General features: G+C 39.5%; 1 protein-coding gene across 3 annotated transcripts in view; it reads left to right on the forward strand.

Annotated features, from left to right (window-relative positions):
- Nucleotides 1-21297, forward strand: part of LOC107081848 (enhancer of polycomb homolog 1-like) — a 41947-nt gene that overhangs the window by 8169 nt on the left and 12481 nt on the right. For 2 of the 3 annotated variants that reach the window (XM_015370171.1, XM_015370170.1), the window contains exons 3-11: nt 7322-7481; nt 8570-8715; nt 9254-9460; nt 9596-9744; nt 11828-11981; nt 15580-15738; nt 15926-16015; nt 16402-16550; nt 18630-19045. In XM_015370171.1, the coding sequence (XP_015225657.1) occupies nt 7382-7481; nt 8570-8715; nt 9254-9460; nt 9596-9744; nt 11828-11981; nt 15580-15738; nt 15926-16015; nt 16402-16550; nt 18630-19045 (1570 nt within the window). In that variant the 5' untranslated portion in view covers nt 7322-7381. Of the gene's footprint in view, nt 1-595; nt 1068-7321; nt 7482-8569; nt 8716-9253; nt 9461-9595; nt 9745-11827; nt 11982-15579; nt 15739-15925; nt 16016-16401; nt 16551-18629; nt 19046-21297 lie in introns of those variants that run through there. The other variant, XM_015370168.1, reaches the window with a different exon arrangement.

Genomic DNA, 21297 nt, shown 5'->3' on the forward strand with positions numbered 1-21297 from the left:
TATATGTATGCGTGTATGAATGTACGAATGTATATATGTGTATATATATATATATATGTATGCGTGTATGAATGTACGAATGTATATATGTGTATGTATATATGTGTGTATGTATGTAAATATGTGTATGTGTAACTTTTAATTGACATTGATATTATTATTGTTTGAGCAGTTGGATCTTTATTGCAGTGGAGATAATTTTCTCCACATGGTGGCGTTATTTGCTAATCATCTTAATAGGTTGGGTAATTCCTGTCCTGTCTATATTTCATTAAAAAAATACAATAGGTCTTGAAGTTTATTGGTTTATATTGATTTTTTTCTGCAACAGGTGGTTATTATTCATTAGTTTTTGGTTTTGCAAAGTAGGAAATAGAAATGTACTAGTTTTTTTTTTTGTATCTTCCCAAAAATCTTTTTTTTTTTTTTCTTTCTAATCTTTATGTCAAAACTATCAGCACTCCAATATAGGCCTACTAACAGTTAACATCCCGAGTGTGGAAGTTGCGAACCCATCCCCAGCATCATTTCTCCCTCGTCTTTCCTTCCCACCCAAAGCGTTTCTCGAGCGCGCACGCGTGCGAAGCTGCGTGGGAATGGCTGTTTGTGTGACCGAGGGGGCTGGGCTGCTCGGAGCGAGCACTGAGCTGCATGAGTTTGTAATGTCCGCCATGTTGGCCATGGCGTATTGAACCGGGCAGGAACAGCGGAGCGCAGGAGCGAGAGAGACCGACAGACAGCGACTGAGACCCGGGCCTGCCCGGCTCTGTTCGCGCTGCTACCCGGACCTGAAGCCTGCCCGTCAGACCGACTCTAAAGAGACCGCGACAGATTCCTCAATGAGGACTCGAAGCAGACGTGCTGTTACTCCAGGCAGTTCCCAGAGATTTATGCTGCATCTTTTAATATAAGAAATGAGTAAACTGTCGTTTCGGGCGCGGGCGTTGGATGCTTGTAAGCCCCTGCCCGTCTTCCGCTGCGAGGACTTGCCCGACCTGCACGAATATGCATCCATCAACAGGGCGGTGCCGCAGATGCCAACTGGGATGGAAAAAGAGGAGGAATCGGTATGTTATTTTAGTTGGCGCTCGGCTGCTGTTGGGTTTATTTGATGGCGTTTTCGGCGCCACAATGTTACCTGCGCAAGCTGGTGCAAAATGGCCGCCATTGCTGCCGTTTCGTGCGCACGACATATCTCGACGAACACTTTATTTAGCTCAACTCCACCAACAACGGAGGATTTGTAATTTCGCCTTCTTATGATATTTTGCTGAAATGTCGTGTTTTAGCCGTCTGATACTTTGCAATCGGCGCACGAATACACAAAGAAGTCACGTGACTTCTGTCGGCGCCACCATTTTGTTGACTTTCTCGTTGCTAAAGGCGGGCACAGGCCTTGGATGGTTTGTGGTTCCTATGCATGAACGGTAGGGGGAGACTGAACCTCTGGGAAGTTTGACAGCTAGGAATTGGTGTGTTGACAGTTGAAGCCGTGCCATGCGTGCTGTGCTGGGGCACTGCTGGATAATACAGGGAGGCATTTAGCTCACCGCTTAAGAAAAGAGGACTTAAACCTCGCATTGTGGCTTAATCTTTACGCTTTATGCTTTTTCCTGTGACATCTTGATGATTGTTGTTTACATGGCAGCAGATTTGAAGCTTTATGTGGAGTCAATGGCTAGGAAAGGCTAATATCTATGGTGTGGATGATATGTTAGCTACCTCTATTGGTGGTTGTAGACATTTAAAATAAAATTCGTTTATTTGGAAGTTGCAATGCATATTTTAATGTCCTTTGGGGGAGGTTTGTGTGAACTTAGTACAATTTATCATATGTGTGGGATAACTTTTTATTATAGAGCTTAAAAGGTTGGATTAACATTTAATGTAGGGGCTCTTTCATCTAAGTTTTAAGTGGGACAGATCTTTTGGCTGAATCCCCCCCTACATACACACAAACAAAAAACCAAGTGTGTAAACTGCTTTAAATTGCTAATGCGGTCACTGCAACAACTGATATTCTAGTGGTGTAATAGGTAATTTAGGCGAGGGAAGCTACTACTTGTCTTCAGTTATGTTTGGTCTAACAATGTTTAGTGTTGGTCAGATATCTTTGGGGAGAAAGGATGCTCTATGTCAGGAAATTGGATATTAAATTGCCTCTTTGAGGATTCACCAATATTTTCTTAATGTCTTTTTTTTCCCTTTCCTTATCATTAGTGTTCCTCATTTCTCTGGGTTGTAGAATCTCAGCCATTATAAATAAACACTGGGCCTAGGAATGGAGAGCAGTTACAGTTCATCCTAATAGCCAAAATATTGGCTTGGACTGTTCAAACACCTGGCATTTAAAATGCAACACTCACGACTGCTGAATATCTGAATTTTTTATTTATTTGTTTTCTTGATCAGAAGGAAAAATGCGTAGTCATGACAACATTAAAATATTTTTAATTGGTCATTTAGAATGCTATTAATGGACATGTTTCAGTCATCTGGGAATCAGAGTAACGTTGTTGCTTTTGCCTCTAATTTCTGCACAGCACTGGTGGTCTGATTGATTAAAAAGAACCCCAACAAAATAAAAACACTACAAATATTACAGATTCTAACTGGGAATCAGTACTTATTCAATATTTTTCTGTTTGCTTATTAAAATCACTAATGGCAAATGCGTTGGATATCTATCCTTTTTCAACAGTAATGTAAATAATTTGTTTGGATTTTAAATAAAAGCAAAGTTACAATATATTGGTGTGTTTTGTTTCAACTGGGCAGTCTTAACAAATAAAAATAAAACTATATTTCATTTTTTTTTTCTATTTTTAAATAGCAGATTTAGACACTCCTTCAAAAGATCTGCATCTCTTATATAACCGACACGTTTTGTAATTTTGGATATTATTTTTTAGTATTAAAACTGCTTATCTAAATAAGTCCAAATGTAAATAAAAAAAAAAAAAGCTGTGAAATAAACCTTTTTTATTGAGCATCAGAACTAGAAGCCACATACAGCGGTGTTGTTTCATATGTTGTGGAATAAACTGATACTTAACATTAACGATTTGTATCAAAATATCCTGAATGTATTGAACAAATAGGCTAAATGTGAAAACTTATGCTAGCAAAAAAATGTTATTACAGTAATATCTGGGAGATATTTCTGTCTGGGATTGCCTTTACGCTGGGAGCGTGGCTGCGTGTCCTTTGGGATGCTGCAGCAGACAGAAACACAAGGAAAACACTGACAATGCACAGTCAGCAGAAAGCCCATCTCACCCCATGCTGGCCCTTTCCCACCTACTGTACACATCCACACACACGGTGTCATTACATAACAGCGTGACAGAGGAGATAAAGGGGACAGTTTTACTACAAGGCTCTACATGGCTTGGCTCCCTGACCCACATCCTCTCCAGCAGCAGCTCCGTCTCTATTCTTAGGCAGCTGAATGACCGAGGGAGATATGACTGTTATGCTTCTGTTTAATGAGAATATTAACTGATTATAAGAGAATTATAAATCACAGAAAACAGGTTTCTGAAGTTGATTGTGGGCTTCAGTCAGCCAACTGAATCTTAAGCAGATTTAATTTATTTTAGTTGTTTGATGGTTCTTAAGGCTGCAAAAGAAAAACTTGGGAATATATCAGTTTTATGGTTATAACTGTATCCTTCTCTTTAACTATCCATATATTGATTTATCCGGTTATTTGTTGGTCTGCCATTCACCATCTGTACATTTTTTATACATCCATTAGATTATGTATCAATCCACCCCTGCTCCTGTCTGTTTTTATCTATTGAGCAGTTTCTGCCCATCCCCTCATCCTTCCCACCTATCGTTTGATTCATCCAGTTGTTAATTATTTGTATGTCTCCATCACTTCATTTATTTTACCTTCTATCAGTTTTTTATTTTACTTTTTATATATAATCAGTTTGAAATAATGCAAATATTTTTCTATGAAAATATAGGATGAAGCCCATTTTCTCCTATGTGATCCCCATGTTATTGTGGACCTCATCAGCATTCATGGCATCAGACCTGGGAAAATGTAATTAACTTCCAAGCTGCGTAATCTGTGCAGCTGTAATTGCAGTGAAATGGGATTATTGATGTTTTGTTCACGATGCAGATACCGAAGCTAATACTTGTTGTGTGGAGCTGCCTAATTGTTGCTTGGTCTTTAGGTCTCAGTTAAAACGTAGATGTGGCCGTACTCTAACGCCGCAGCATCAGTTAGGGTGTAGAGACTCGGTATCACAGTAAATGAGACAATATCAGATAAAGGAGGAAGATCTGAAGCTGTAGTGAACGGTGGAACTAGTTATTAAAGTACATTCCCTGACAAATTAGCTGGCCAATCATTCCAGTTTTTGTTGGGCTGCATAACAAACATCTGTTAACAAATATATATATATATTTTTTTTTTTTGAAGTCTTTAGTTGGAAAAATACTCAGTGATAAAGTGGAAATTGGGCTTGTTGAATTTTGGGGAACTTTAGCTGAAGAATAGATTGTCCCAGCTGAGTCGTGCTTGTGAGTAATCGCTATTCGCTGCATGCGTCAACAGAGTCAGGAAAATGCAAACCTACTTTATAATGTATTGAAATGATGAATATCCCAGCAGTAATTCATTTTTGCATTGATTTATCAAAGCTGCTTGTCTTTAAGCTTTCTTTAGCTCCTGCTGGTTGGCATGAGGGGAAAAGAAAGACTTACTGGAAGCCTCATCTCGGTTGCCGTGGTTACGTTTACTTGTCTGATTTTTCTTGGTTGTGTTTTTTTTTTTTTTTTTTTGTACCTGGAAGATGAAATGTCACAAAATGAGCCGTTAATTTTTTAAATAATTTATTAATAAAAATTTTTATTGTTTCTGTATAACTGCAGATAAAGGACTTCAAAGGTTGCTCTTCTATGACCGATTCTTCTATTTATGAACTCATTAGAAAAAGAGAAATAATATCCGAGTTTTGGAAATATTATGTTGATTTATAATAAACAGTATTTGCTTGTTTTTGAAGGACGCATTCCCCAGAAGTTTATCAAAAACACATCTCAAGTAGATTTGTTGTTATGCTAACCTCCACGAGCAGCATCACTTTCATATGATGTAAGCATTAAAGGAACATTTTCTCTCTGTGTGGACATACTAAAAATTAGTTCATAAGCTTCAAATTGTTATGATTCTTTTCTTTTAGAAGGGGTGTAAAGCTGCCTTATCTATAAATGTTTGATCTGTCACGGTCACAAAGGCTGAAATAGAGGCAGCATTTGATTGGATACATTTTAGATGATAAGCATGCAGATTTTCCTAACCATAGCAGGTTGGAATGTAAACAAACCACATATGCACTGCCTGGAATAAGGTTTAAACAGGCATATAACCTCTGTTGCTTTAAAATTTTGGTATTAACATAACTAAAATTGAACACTGGTAAGGTTATATATAAGTTGGCTTCACATATCTTTTTCACTCCTATGTTTAAAGGCTGCGCTGCGATCCCTTGATTTAAATCTAGCGTGAAAACTGTAGCCGTAGCTCTTAAACGAACCCTCTTCAGTTTTTCCCACATGTCCATTCACAAAAGCCTTTAATCTACGCTTGGCAGAGGAAATCCTTGGGCTATGAAGCATGGCGGTGAGGATCAAAGCTGCTGCAGTCAGGATGTTTCAGGTCAGAGGAAGGTTGGGGACGTCTGCTGGAAGGTGTCCTGCTAATAATCACCGCGGCTCAGGGTGCTTTAGCTTTGGAACCGAATGAGCTAGTGCTGGTTGCAAGTTAAAAGCCACCTGCTTTATTTGTATTTACAACTTTAAGGTTGGCATAAATATTTTAAAAGAGCTAACAAAAAAAAGTGAAATCTTCGAGGATTAACGTCAGAAGGCTAAACATTACTGAGGTTAGCAGTAAGCTACTTTTCTTATTTGCCTCTTCATTCCTTTTTCAATCACTTTGAAACAGGACTCAGAGAAAAATGCTGGTTGATTATTGATCCTGTATCTATTGTCTCTTCATTCCATTTCCTCAAATGAGGAGATGATCACTGTATAGTGTCAGTCTGATAGAGTTAAATCAACATCAGAGCTCTTCCAAAAATGTGACAGCATTTTTCCTGCTCTGTTGATTGTTGCTTTAGTTCCATCTGCCATTAATGCAAGCAAATGCTTTTATCATTTTGGTCAAATTCAGCAGTGAAATGCAGTAAAGTGTCCCATGAACTAGCATCCTTAGAAGCAGAAATGGGGAGGGTCTGCCATTGCCTCCCTGTTGCATCACTGCTCTGATTCATCTCCTTAAGAGGAGGACTGTGGATTTAAGGGATGAGAAATCGCCTGAAATCACATCAGCACCCAAAACGTTTGGCCTACTGCACAGTGAAAGGCTAGATGGGCCTTCTGTGGTTTTCTTACACAAGTAAGAGGGTCATTTGGCTCTGAACTAGTTCTGAACTCTGGTGTCTACTCATGGAAGTAGATTGTTTTGTTTCAACACATCAGGATAATACAAACATGCCTTGACCAAGTTGCAACATTCAGATCAAGTCTAGAAAGAAAGGATGATGTTTGGTAAACACAAAAGCTGCAGTAAACCCTGTTGAGATGATGATGCACAAGATTGTTTTGCTCTTCATTCATCCTTTTATTTCATTGTATTTTGCATGTGTGACCCATGTCAGATGTTGCTAATACTATACGAGAAAAGCTGAACTCCTTCTAGAAGCTGTTTAAGTTCTGTGCTAATATAAAACACGCAGGGCAGAGGTCCACATCTGGGAAACCGGTTGTGTGTTTTTTGCCCTTTCCTGGCTTCTGTCATCCCGCTCCATGCAACGCTCTCAATCCTGAACCTTATTTATTTCAAAGCTGATCTTAACTGCTTTGCAAGAGATGGAAAATGAGTTGGATTTTTAAAGGGTATCTTATTTAATGCTGACCCACATTTGAAAATCAGGCCAAGAAACGAATGAACAGCGTGCAATGTGTAAAATGAGTAGGAGAAGACTTGTTGGTGAGAGATGGACCTGAAGCCTCTGAGACTGCAGCGGCCATCTGTTGCATCAAGCATTGAAAAGGCTGTAAAGGGAATGTGAAGACCATCCCTTTAATAAGATCCGTCAATGTTGGGTTTATGTGCAGATTCCTTTGTTACACATGCATAGTGGATAATGACTTCAATGAAGGAACTAAGCCGTTAAAGTGGCAATTGTTTTAAATGATATTTATTAAAACTAGTTTAACTCAATAGCTTGTTAGTAAATGAGAACAAATGAAGACACTCCTCATATTTTAATGGCTCCCTCCATCTCTCTTCCAGGAGCACCATCTCCAGCGAGCCATCTCGGCCCACCAGGTGTACGGAGAGAAGCGGGACAGCATGGTTATCCCGGTCCCCGAGGCGGAGCGCAACATCCCGCACTACGAGCTGCTCTACCCCGGGGACTTCAAAATGCCAAAGCAGCTTATTCACATACAGCGTGAGTAGCAGGCCGCCTGCTCTGGGATTGTGTTCAGAGCTCAGGTCGCTCTCTGTGAGCGAGCTGAAGCTTCTCTCTTTGCTTGACAGGTTTTTTTTTTTTTTTTTTTTAGCCAGTGTTCCTTCACACTCTCTGTCTGTAGACTTTATTCCAGATCTCATTGGTCAGAGGTTATACATTCCTTCATCTGATCCTCTCTTATCAGCATGTCCATTAATTTGTCCCCCAGCAGTCCTTAATTAATCCTCCCTCATCCATCAGGTTTTCATTCATTGGTCCTTTAATCTCTGTCCTTCAATCATCCTGGTGTCTCCATCCCTTTTACATCCATTAATGCGTCCCTTACCTACGTAAGCATCCATTACTCCTCTGTCCCTACATGTAACCCCATCCCCTTGATCAGGCATCCCCAACCTCGGTCCTCGAGGCCCGCTGTCCTGCAGGTTTTAGAGGTTTCTCTGCTTTAGCACAGCTGATTATGATTGCAGTAGACCAAAAGCCTGTTAATCAGCTTTCAATTAAAATCAGCTGTGCTGGAGCAAGGAAACCTCTAAAACCTGCAGGAGAGCGGGCCTCGAGGACAGAGGTTGGGGATACCGGTTTGCTCAGTCCGTCTTTCACCACTCCATCTTTTCCTGGTAACCATTCCTCATCCATGCATCTTCCTTTTCCGTCTGTCTGTCCATCCGTTAGTTTGTCTGTAGTCCATCTTTTCCACTACTCTATTTATGTACTTTATCTTTTAGTCCATCCTTCTCCCTGGTCAGCATCTGCCTATCCATCTCCTCTATTTTCTCAAATTTTATTTATAAAGTCATTAGAACCTAGAAATATCTATTAAAATCATTTTTATACTGGAAGGTCACAGTAAAATAATAAATAGGGTCAAAGTCTGGAAAAGTTGTGAACTTTAAAGAGAAGACTTAATAGGAGCCCTGGCATTTCAAGCACTTGGAGTAAAGTTGCCTCAGTTTCCCCATATCAAAATAATGCTGTTATTTTGTTTTTTGAGATCATTAATACGTCTTATTTAATGTTGATGGTGATTTATTTGTTATAATCAAATTCCCTGTTTTCTCCTCTTTCAGCTTTCAGTTTGGATACGGAGCTGCCAGACTATGACCTGGATACAGAGGACGAGACGTTTGTGAATAAGCTGAAGAAGAAGATGGAGATCACCCCGCTGCAGTTTGAAGAGATGATTGATCGGCTGGAGAAAGGCAGCGGACAGCAGGTATTGTTCTCCCAGTGGGAGGAGGCTTCTGCTTTGAATGCATTCAGAACACATCTTGTTTAGCGGCGTATACAGTAATAACTGTTAGCGTAGTTAATTAGACTGGGCTGGGTCAGCTGTTTACAGCCTGATCTGTTGAATGTCATGGGTACTTGTTGATGACATTAACATTTTTTCTTAGAGCATTAGAGTTACGCACTCCTGTATAAACCCCGTATTACTTTTTGTGAAAGATGACTTACTGAATGATTTAAAAATTACATAACTGGTTTTTCTTGCCATAAATGCACAATTTGTGGTTAGATGTTCGCAGACTGCTATTCTTATCCATGTATGCTGTATTTTAAACAGTTTATCAACTGCTGTCAAAGTGGCTGTAAACCAAAGCCATTTTGAAGCTTTTTTACTTTAATCTGACCATTTCTGTTTTTGCTGTAACATCTATTTATTTATTTTTACGTGTTTATACTGAAAACATGCCATAGCACCCCAACTGTTCTGGTAGAACTAATTTGTGCTTTTGCATGCGTCTCTGCAGCTTGTCAGTCTGCAGGAAGCCAAGCTGCTGCTGAAGGAGGACGATGATCTGATCAAGGAGGTCTTTGACTACTGGAGCCGCAAAAGGAAAACCTGTAAGAGCGGCTCGCTCATCCCCACCGTCAAGCAGGAGAAGAGGGATGGCTCGAGCACCAGCGACCCTTACGTGGCCTTCCGCCGACGGACGGAGAAGATGCAAACCAGGAAGGTAATATGACCATCATCAAGTTGCTCATTTATATGAACGGTTTTCTTTCGAATCCTAAACTGTCAGCCTGCAGGCTCACAAACTGTCACTTGAACCAGTTTGGAGAGGCTTGATGAATGTTTGTTCTGTTGATAGAATCGAAAGAATGACGAGGCGTCGTACGAAAAGATGCTGAAGCTACGCAGAGACCTGAGCCGCGCTGTTACCATCCTGGAGATGATCAAGAAGAGGGAGAAGGTCAAGAGGGAACTGCTGCACCTCACCTTGGAGGTAGTAGAGAAAAGGTAAGAAGCAGAAAGCCTGGGGTGAAAGGGCTGCAGAGAGAGTGTTGGTCACATCGTGCCTTCCATTGTGGGTCGGATATCAGCGTTTAATTATATGTTCTGATTGTTTTTTTTTGTTTTGTTTTTTAACTGCTTGTTTCTATTTTCTTTTCCAAGAGGAAATTGTCTCAGCAGCTTTATGGAGTTTCCTTTCCTGTTATGAATGTGTTCCCATCCCCTCAGGCTGAGCCACAGCTTTAAGCAGCTTCTATGTTAAACTGTTTGTTTTAGGCTTTAGTTTATTCATCTAAAATCCACCACTGTCTTTAAGGTCGCGGTTAGGATCTGCATGGTTCTAGAAAAGCATGGAGTTTGTTTAAAGGGATTCTCAGCTCTGCCTATATGGGGCAGAAAGAATTGTGGACAGTAGGTCTGATGGATATATTGCAATATAAACCTTAATTGATTATCTTTGTTGTTTTTTACCTGTTTGAAATAAAGACCAGGGGAATTCAAATGGTAAGCCTAAACCTAATTAACGTTTAGTCTCTAAAAAGATGTTCTTATTTAGATTGGTTGTGAAAGTTATGCTTTATTCTGCCTACGACCCCCAGAATGCTGTGCAGTTCTGCATCAGAGGTTTTAGATCTTTCTGTGGAATGTCTTTTCTATTGATACTGATCAGATGTCTGTCATAATGGTTGTTTTGTTGCCCAGCTCTAGTGAACACACTTCATTTCAAACTTTGTCTTATACTGTTTTACCTTTCATTCACCTCTCATCTTTACATCCGATCCGTTTCTTCCCACCCATATGTGTTTTGTCCATTTATATCTCATCTGTCTGTTTTTTGTCTTTTTCTTCAATCTCACTGCCAAACTGTTTTAATCTTTTTTTTTTCCTTCTGTTTAGTTATCAAATTTAACTTTTGTCTTATTCCGATCTATCATCAGTCTGCTTTTTTCCCCCCGATCAGTTTCCTTTTTTAAGCCATTGGTTTGTTTGTCTATCCTTTTATCAATCCTTCTGTTCCATCTCTGTCCATTGGTCTGAACCTCCATCTGTTTCTGTTTGTCCCTCCCTCCATTCATCCATCCATCTTTTTTCCGGCACCTTTCATATTTAAAGCCTGATGACTGCCGGAGTTTCTGCCATAAATTCAGTGGACTTCAGCATCTAAAAAAGGCTTGAGCAGCCTTGAGTGTGGATATTTGTTCAAATATCAAGTGGAACCCCATGTCTGACTTAGAAATGCGAAACATAAGGATGGTAGCCTGGCCTGCATTCAGAAGTGTTTGTTAATGCTTGACTGGGTTGTTGATCTGTATTAAAACAGCCTTTAATGGATTTGTTTTGGCTAGCTGTATACTTTAGCTTGGTTTAATTTAGTCTCTGTTGTCGTATCTTTGCAGATCAGAGAAGCTAAAAGTTTGGGAATCGATGTAAACTCTTGGTTCACTGCTCCTGTTAATTTATTCATTCACTTTTTAACTGTAATCTATACAGAGCAGAGCTTGTTTATGCAGCCTTATCGTCAGGAGTGTATTAGCTTGTTTACTTTCTATTCTTCTCGGTCTACTATAAGTTTGCATTATCTAATGTTTAGTTGTTTATAGAATCAATATTCTGTGGCAGCTGCAGTTTAAATTTTATATATTTTCCTCCCTTCCGAATGGAGGGCGTTGCAATCCATCCGGACATGAATCCAGTGCCTGAAAGGAGCTGTCAGACGGAGCTTAAATTGGACCCGTCTCCTTGAAGTGGTTTTGATTTGTAGTGACATTTCAATTTCCTCCTGTTATCCTGCCCTGGTTCCTGTCTGTGCATCACAGCTAGTGTCCCTAGACGGCTGCTGTATGGACACCTTCATTATGTGATGTTTTGGTAGCACAGCCTGGCTGTGCTGTGCGCTTCGGACAGCTCATCAGAGCTGCGTTTGGGGCTCTTCCTGTGTTTTTTTTTTGTTTTGTTTTGTTTTTTGCATCTAATTGTTTTCCTGCTGGTGAAAGTTTGAGTGCATTACTAGAAATGTTAACAATTTTTACACATGCATTGACTTTGCTTTAAAAAGATGAGATGAATTAATTTATCCTTGGTTCATCAGGAACGTGATGTCAGACTTTGGCACCGAGGTGATGGCTGAAGCACAGCAGCGGGCTCTGGTGAAACCCATCTACACCATCCCCATCATTCCCCTGTCCAACAGTAATCAGTACCGTCACCAGGACCACCACATGGACATGAAGGACTACAAGAAAGTAAGGCCTTACAGCTCATCTCTTGTTCAGGTCTGAAAAGAGAAAAAAAAGTTTTATCCATATTGATACCCAAAAAGAAAGTAGTGCTTCTCTGTGAATTTTATTTTTTTTATTATTTTATTTTTTCTTATTTTATTCCAAAAGTGAAACTCTTTGACTAATGACTCATTAGGAGATACTCTGAACTTATCTTTGCTGATTTTTGTGATTAGTTTTAATTGATAATAATAACCCAGAATTGTAGATTATTGCATCAGACCAAAAAAGAGAGCAGAATTCCTGCCGATCCTTAAAAAGTCTTAAAAGGCATTGAATTCTTTAATATAAAAATCAGGCCTTTATTGGTGTTAAAATGTCTGAAATCAGTCTTTCGTATATCTTAAAATTGTTACCAAGTCATAAATAGGATTTTATTTTTGTAATTCATGTCAAATATTTAAATAATTCACAACAATTTTTTGACATTTAACGAGCGGCTAAGCTGTAACCATTATAAGTCCAACCCGAAAACAAAAAAAAACAAAAACAAGGTGCAAAAAAAACCTGGGGGGAAGCAACAAAAAACTTTTAACCGGAAAAAAAGGGAAAAGGGAAAATTAATGAAAATTGGCTATTCAGCCAAAAGTTTTCTGCATGACTAAAAACAGTAGTCAGGTTAGATTTGTCGCAACCAGGTTTTCTTGTAAAGTTGGTCTTAAGGTTTTATTTCAAGAGACAAAAAAAAAAAGTCTTGAATTTAACTTCCCTTAAGTTGAGGTTTGCTTGCCCAGTCCTCGGTAGATACCACCCTGTAGCTTTTGCATACGCCTGTATTCCAATACACCTATATCAAATACAGATTACGCTCATCAACAGTGATTCAGCTGCAGAGGCCTGCTAACAAGCCATGGGATTGATGCAGGTTTGTTGGATGCAATAATAGTGTAGTAGTCCGTAGTACGGCTGGTGATCGATTCAACATTAAACATCGATTCAGTTCCAGTTCTCAAGATTTAGATTATTTTTGATTAAACCTGCTTTAATTGAGGCTAGACCCACTGAGGGGTGGGGCTAGTTTACTAGGCTACTCATTCCAAGTATTATGGATCAATATTTGCCCTAAAAACCTTTCATTAGCTGTTATTGCTGTGTAGTTATGTTGCATATTGATACTAAGAATATAATAACTCTCAACAGCTAACTAACAAAGCAGTTAATGGTAATTTGAAGGATAGTAGAAAATCTGATGATCTTTATTTATGAGAGTAAATATTTTAGAATTAATAGAATCGATACAGAATTAAAATATGTATTTTCTTAACAGCCTTGTTTGTAGCATATTCTAGTTTAAAACTCTACTGCATAACAAATGTCAAGTTTGTTGTTTTTTTTTTTTTACTCATTTCTCAACAGTTTTGGCTCCACAGCGTGTTGGTGTGCTCTGACTCAGCCCACACTCTGCCATCTCTAAATGGCAGCCAAGTATAAATCATCAACGTTTTATTATTTTAGAACAAGAAAACATTTTATTTTCCTATATTTTTACACAAATCTCTTCAAATTTCATCGTTCCCCTCATTGAAACGCCTAGACCAGCCCTTGGTTGGTACATGTCACAGCGCGTGGGTGAATATCCAGGGTACAGGGGCTCAGAGTCTGCAGGGTGGAGCAGTATTACATCTTTAGTGATGGAGGCACAGATGTGCCTCTGTGCCAGATGGTGTTTGATTCCTACTTCCTCTTCCAACATATTACTGTCCCTCTGTGTATGTCACATAACTGCGGTTTGCCTACTGATTGGCATATTTTTGTCTGGCTATGACTAAGAAAGGCCTGTATAATTTATTCCATCAGCTGCGATCACATGTAAACTGTTAGATCGTATTCTTGGTTTTGGATGGCAGAGTGAGCTGGTATGAATCAAAACCAGTGGAGCCTGAGGGTTCAAGCAGAGCAGAGCCACTTTATGCTCCATTCAGAAATGCTTTGATCAGTAGGCTCCTGTATAAATGTGGTTAAGCTGAATATACCGGAGCACTTTAGGATGGTCACCAAGAGCTCAACCAGATGATTCTTAGAGAAATAAACACCCCAAAGTAAAGCATGCTGGGTTTTAAACTTGGACCTACCAAGCTGAGTTTATGTTTTAGGGCAAATATTGATCCATAATACTTGGAATGAGTAGCCTAGTAAACTAGCCCCACCCCTCAGTGGGTCTAGCCTCGATAAATGCCCCAGGCCTTAGAACTGGATGTCCAATCACAACGCAGAGATGTGTTTTGATTTTCTGGATGCAAAGCTGCCGGGTTTTGAGAGCGGGACGACAAAGCTACGTGACGCTGGAGAAAGCACGACAAGGAAGATGGCAACAGCTTACCTAGGCTATATTCCGCGAAAGAACAACGGATATCCTTTCCTTGTCTGTGTTTTGGCGGAGCTTCTTCAAGTCTCTCAGTGGTTTTTAGGGAGTAGGCTCCCGAGTTCACTTCGACCTTGCTTTCAATCCACCTCCAATAAATTGGCACACCTCTTTCCAGTCTATTCAACACCGTTGTACAAGCTCGACGGACTCGGTTGGATTTCCCAGATGTAATCGAAACGTTCACTCCAACTTTCTGTAATCTTTCTGCCACTGACAACGGTTGATTTGAACTTCAGAAACGTTGTGTACAGTGGTGTAGTACACTGGCTACTCGCATGTCTTTTTTGCACAAACGACAACAATAGTCCAACTCCATGATCTCAACAAGTTATCCACTGCTCACATCACATGCTGTTTGTTTGCACCCCCCCCCAATAGCTTTCTGTCGCGCTTACTACATCACAGTCAGTTGCGTTCATTGGTCCAAGCGTTGGCCAATAGGCACAGACATGGTTTGAAAGACAACGGGTTGTTCTCATCAACAATCTTCCGATGTCTCATTCTCATCGGGGCCAGATTAAATTGCACATTTAGTCTCTCATTTAGTCTGGTTTATCAGACTATGGAAGGATGGTTTTATGACCATCCAGAAATCACCTGAAAGAGGCTGCAGAATAGAATTTTCTAAATTATAATTCAGAATTCTGTTAAAAGCTTGGGATTAAAAAAGTGCCACTAACTATGAGTATTTGACTTTCTATTGTATTTGGATAGATATAGAATGATATTAATTGATTATTCAAAACACAAATACCACCAAAATTCAGCTTGCAGGCCGGGTTATGCTAAAGTCTCATTTCCCCCTCCATTGAATCAGCACATCACTCCATCACAGAACACTTTCCTTTCTGTTTGCTTTGTCCCCGAACTCTGAAGGCTGAAAGGAATCCGCCTAATCCTGGTAGAGTCTGTTCAGACAGGGAAGTGTCGTCCCGCTGGGGAAGTCTGGGTGAAAGGTGGCACAGGGGCGAGAAGCTGCCATCTGGCTCGGCGGTGGCGGCATCTGCCACGTGCCTCCATCTGCATATGAATGCTTCCTTGGCTCACTGTTGTTCCTTCTGACTATTAATAGGCTGTGTGTACATAGTGTCTCACTTCTGAGTTAGCAGCTCATTAATTATTGATTTTAGGATTTAAAAATGATATGAAGTTTGCACAGGCTGGAGTTTAAACATGTTACTCTTTGTGTTTTTATAGCCTGAGAAGGCAGAGGCTGTACGAACCAAAAGGAAATATGAGAAGAAACCCAAAATGGCTCCAATGTCAGCAACTCCACATTCAGGGCCCTTCGTGTTTAATCCTAAGGACCTCAACCAGTATGATTTCCCCAGCTCAGACGAAGAGCCCTTCTCACAGGTGTGTTGGTTGTAATTTTGATGAATTTGAGTTCTTGATTCATCTTAAATATGTAAAAATGAAACTGATTGATTTATTAATGTAAGTTTTACTCCTTCAGATTCATTTTTCCCTGTTCCCAGTGTTAAATGGAACAATTGCAGCTCTTTTCTGCCCTTTTCTGACCTCATCGTTGCTGTTTTTATAGATCCATTCAGGTTCCTCTGAGGCAGAGGAGGAGAATGACCCAGATGGCTGCTACGCATTCAGGAGAAAGGCTGGCTGTCAGTATTACGCTGTAAGTGCCCTCCTGTGACTCCTGTGCTGTTTCTATTTATAGCGCTAACAACAGGCTGCCCGCTTGCAAGCCTTCCTCTCTGACTGAGGAAAACAAAGCAGGATGAACTGAGATCTTGTAGCCTGTTCGATCTGGTCTAGCTAAATCTTCAGATTAACTTTTTATTTATGTAAAGGTTTTATGGTCCCTTTATTGCTGTAAATCAAGAAGAGTAAAATTCTGCAGTCTATAGGACGGAGGTAAAGAAAGATCTTCAAAATTCTGTTTACCTTTTTCAGCATAACCATTAAAGATGGTAAAAACATTCATATGTTCATCAAGATCGGTCGTTACCAATCAGCCTTTTCTAGTCAACACCTGATTTCTCTTTGTTTTTCATCTTCTAGTGTCGTCCAGACAAGGCTGGCAGCTGGCCCTGGGTAAGCCCGTCAGAGGGTGGGCTTGGCGACCCGCGCTACCGCTACTGTCTAACCTCGCTCAACACGCCATGGCGCTGCATCGGTTTGGCACGGCGCCGCATGGGCAGAGGGGGCAGGTGAGTTCACACAGTATACCATTCCTTTCTGGTCTTTCTCACTGAATGGTTTGGTTTGCATGAAATAAAAGGGACTTTCTTTATGTTGGTCTTCTTGCCTACTTGTTAAATATAAAGAAATGCTAATCTAGACGGAGTTTATCTTGTTAGATGAGACCAAAAAGAAAACTTTTTTTTTTAACATGCTGAACGCTATTAACAATGCACACAACCCGGCCATAGTGACGTAGTGATCACATGATGGGATGCTTTTAATTTGTAAGGACCAAGAAGGTGCTCAGTTGAAAATGAAGCTAAATGCAGAACAGCACGTTAACGAACCCCATTAGAGACTGAGGCGCTTCTACAAAGTAGTTTCATAGAAACAAGTGGGCTGAGCACTAATCCACACCTTTCTGATTTCCTTAAATTTAAAATAAAACTTGTATAATTTGTGTATTGCAGAAGGACTGAATAAAACCCACAGAAGTTTGTTTGTAAAACAGCTTTGGGGAAAAAAGAAAAAAGGGTTCCTAGGGTTGTATATCCGTTAGACGAGGCCCGAAAAGTATTTGAATAAAATGTGGAATAAAAGAAGAAATGGAGCCAGTTTCTGTTCTCAGCAGGACTTGGCTGGAGATGCTGAGGTTGTTTAGCATACCAGCTCCCTGGCAGCCTCCCAGCTCCCATTTGGCAAGCACATTCCTCTATAAATACCCAGCTGGCCGTTTATATGATGGAGGTGACAGTCCTAATGTGGGAATCGCCCATCATTGTTGCTGGTAGGCTGATCCCAAAACAGATGCAGCTGAGACTTGTCCTGCAGCTCGGTCTGATGACTCCGCCACTGAGTAAAAAACATAAACTGGACAGATTTAGTGAGATCTGTCTCAGTGCCAGGTGTAAAACACAGCATCTGGGTAGTTTCTGATTTTCTTCACAGGCGTGTTTCTGTTTACAGCGATCTTATCAACCAGATCCAGAGGGAGGGAAAAAATCTTTTAGGCTCTGAATTCAAATGTTTTAGTTGGTGTAATGAGATATTTTCTCTCAGATTTATTTGGAAAGTAATGAGATTCATGTGTTTGACATTAACGTCCAAAATGTTTAAATTAGAACTTTTTTGTTTTTGTTTCACTGCCTTATGTCTCCTTCAGGGTTTGTAGTATACTTTACGCTGACATTAATGTTATGCATGTTTATATTGTCTGTTTGATTATTCAAACAAATGTCTTTCTCTGGATGCATCTTAAAATTGAATGTATACAATTAGAATTTCATGTTTGACTAATGCAAATAAAGATTAGCTGTGCAGAAGGAGCACTCAGAATGTTTGAGTTTTCTTGTAGATTAAAATCTAAATCGTTTTTTAAGCATTTTTGTTTTCAGTCCACCTGAGAAATAGTTTAAGCTAAAGTTCTCCACAGCCAGCATGTGGCACATGGCCTCTAAAGTGCTGTTTTGGTCTCATCTGGCCAGATCAGCTAGTTCAATATTAGCTGTGTCCTCCACATGGTGAGTAGATCTAAAATGGGACTGTAGCTTTCAGCGGTGGTAAACAGAAGCTACGGTCCATAAAACTGTGGCTCTGTGGGAAGAGAAGGCTTGCAATTGAAAGATTTAAAGTTCGATTCCATCTTCCACATGTTCATGTGCCCCTTGGCAAGGCATTTTAACCTTAGTGGCCTATCTATTTGCCTATGTACAGTTGTGTGACCATCAGTGAGTGTGATCTCATGACATTAAACACTTTGAGAGTTAAATATGACTAGAAAAATGCTTTAGAAATGGGTCCCTTTTTATTATTTTATATAAAATGTAACACGTTTCCTCTTTGTGTTTTTTGACTTTACCAGTGGGTTGAAATACTTGGACCTGGCTGTGATTAATCCATTCTAGAAATTATTGTTACATATCAAGTAATCAAATATTAATTTGAGTATTATCAAGATTATCTAAAAAAATATATTTATATATATATTTGAATATTGTACAACTGTATATGTATAAATCCATATCTAAAATATGATTTAGTTCCAGGCCTAGACTCGATCCAGACCTTTCTAACCAGGATTTCTTTTTCTTCTGTTTGTGTTTTAGAGTTTTAATGGACAGAGCCCACACGGATCTGGACATCTCCCAGAGTGTGGACTCCGACCCGGAGCCAGAACCGCTCTCCTCACCACTTCTAAGCTCTCCGCTTCGCAGCTCCAACACCAGTACCTCAGAAACCAATACCTCGGACCCCACCGGCTCCTCCAGCTGTCCTCAACCTTCGTCATCGCCCCCTTCATCATCCTTACCTGTTAATCTTAGCCGGATTCTTTTGAACATTAAAGCATGCCGCTGGAGGCATTTCAGACCGCGGACGCTATCCCAGCACCCCGCAGGGCGAGGGGATATTTCTCGCAGTGGATTTAGGGATTTTGGGCGAACCATGTCAGGATTAAGTCGGACCCTGTCGGGAGGTTCAGTCTCCCAGAGCCGCAATGGATCTACCACTACTCCTGTCAACGGTGAGTCGCTTTATTCTTTGTTCTGCTTGGAGTTTGGTTTTATTGGTCTGCAGCTTTTCATTTAGCTGCTTTTTTTTCTATGTTGGTATTTAATAGAACCTTTGCCTGGCCTCACACAAAGCTCATTTAATCTAATTTAAAAAGCGATTTATTTGTGTGAAAGGTTGCTGATTATGTGGGAACACTTCTGTGCCTTCTGGGATAATAAAAGACTGAGTTCAGTGTGAGGATCATTAAGAAATAATTTACACTTGGTTAATTTCAAAGCTGCTTCATTTGTTTATTTGTTCATTGTTATTTCTCCAGCCTGCAGATCTCATGTGTGATCTTACATCATTTATTTATACAATGAATTTAGTTGGAATATATTTCTTGCCATAGTTAATAATGGAGACTCCTGGAACTAGTATTTCACTGTGATTTCATTTATTGTCACTGAACAAGTCTGCTGTTGAGACCCAATGCTAATCAGGAGGCTTATTGTTGCCGTGTGTATTAGATGCTTTTCAAAATGTCCTTTTTTAAATTGTGTTTTCTAAGCGTATGTTTCCTATTGACCTTTGTAGATAAATTGGAGACATGCTGCTGCTGTTTTGTAACCACCTTATCTGACGCTTCATTCCAACATCATTTGGTCCCCTGTCACTTTAATTTGATCTTGGTTAATTTTTAGCAGTTTAGCTATGCTGCTGTAGATCTTCTTTACACCAGAGAGAAATGTTTGGTTCCTTTAGGGGGGAAGAAATTTGGTTAGGACCTAGACTCTGTTTTTAAAACTAAAACTTTGCAGAGTTGAGATAAATTTGACCTGATCTACAAACAAACACTGCTACTTGCAGAATTGTTTTTAGTTCATCCTTTTTGGAAGATTTTTTAAGAAGTGTGGAAAGTTAGAAAAGGTTTGATTGAGTGATATTAACCAAACAATAGTCGAGAACAGTAGCTATGAGAACAAGTGACCCATTTATTATTAACCTACTGGTTACACAAAACCTTAGACAGTCAGAGGCACTGTGTTTTAATCAGCATGCCAATTTTGGAGATTTGAGGTTCTGATTGATATAATCTGATTTGATCTGGTATCAGATTGAAACATCCCTAAATGGCGCAGCGATGATGCAGCATTTTATGTCGTATAATAAAACACATGACAGAAAATCCTTTTTGGAATCCTGCTGAACCTTTCCTATGGCCACTCCACCCCTGCCTTCAAAAGTTGCTCACTGTCTGCTAGGGGCAACATATGTTCATCTGCCTCCAGTATGAGCTGTGCTGGGCATGATTTCATAGTTCTGGTCCACTGTAGGGGTGTAAATCACACGCATCATGGCGATTCCATTCAGTATCGATTTCCTGACCCAACGGTTCGATTATTTTTGATACTCAAGAATACATAACAAAATACTTCTACACAAATGAGTTGAATCTGCAAGGGGTGTGTAAGTCATCTTTTTTCTCCGCCATGTCTGTCTTGCCTACTGTTTATGCAGGTGTGTGTGTGTGTGTGCAAAAAAAATGGTAGTGGTAGCGAGGTAGGAGAGCAAAATAGGTTTAGCGCCACCGCAGCACGGGAGTCAGAATTACATCCAGGAACAAATGATAAAAATAGACCAGAGGGAAAAAACATGAAACTTGATTGCACATTTTAAATGAATTCAAACTGGTAAAACATGTAAAAAAAAAATAAATAAAATCATGCACATTTAACTATATAAATATACTAATAAACAATGTATTCTTTAATGGGTAATTTGTTATAACATATGTTTATAAAATAAATGTTTATATCTATAGATTATAAGATTTAAGTAATCATCCAGTTTTGATGACCAAAGTGGTTGATAAGCTTAATAATTATTTAACCCGATTATTAGCTCCAACCCTATACAAGGTTAAATTCATAAATATGAAATTAGACTATTATTTTAATATAATCAGGGCTAATTTCTTTAAGATATTATCTGTTTTCTGTAGAATAATTCAGTCCAGATTCATACAGCTACCTAAAGTGGTCATATTGTGCAAAGTAAAATGTCATCTTTTTTAAATTGATGGATCAGAAAAAGAAAAAACTTTTAATGGAAGCTCAGATCAAGTTGCTAACCTCGGGTACAGCACTAGTAGACACACTGCTGTTTCTTCTTTTCCTGTGTCAAGAAATTGAATAAATGGCTAATCGATCACCAACTGTTTATTCCAAAATAAAAACAACGATCTTCAGAAATAGCTTTCTGATTTATTTTATTTATTTA

Source organism: Cyprinodon variegatus, unplaced genomic scaffold (assembly GCF_000732505.1).
Source record: "Cyprinodon variegatus isolate N-32 unplaced genomic scaffold, C_variegatus-1.0 Scaffold42, whole genome shotgun sequence".
NCBI lineage: Eukaryota > Metazoa > Chordata > Actinopteri > Cyprinodontiformes > Cyprinodontidae > Cyprinodon > Cyprinodon variegatus.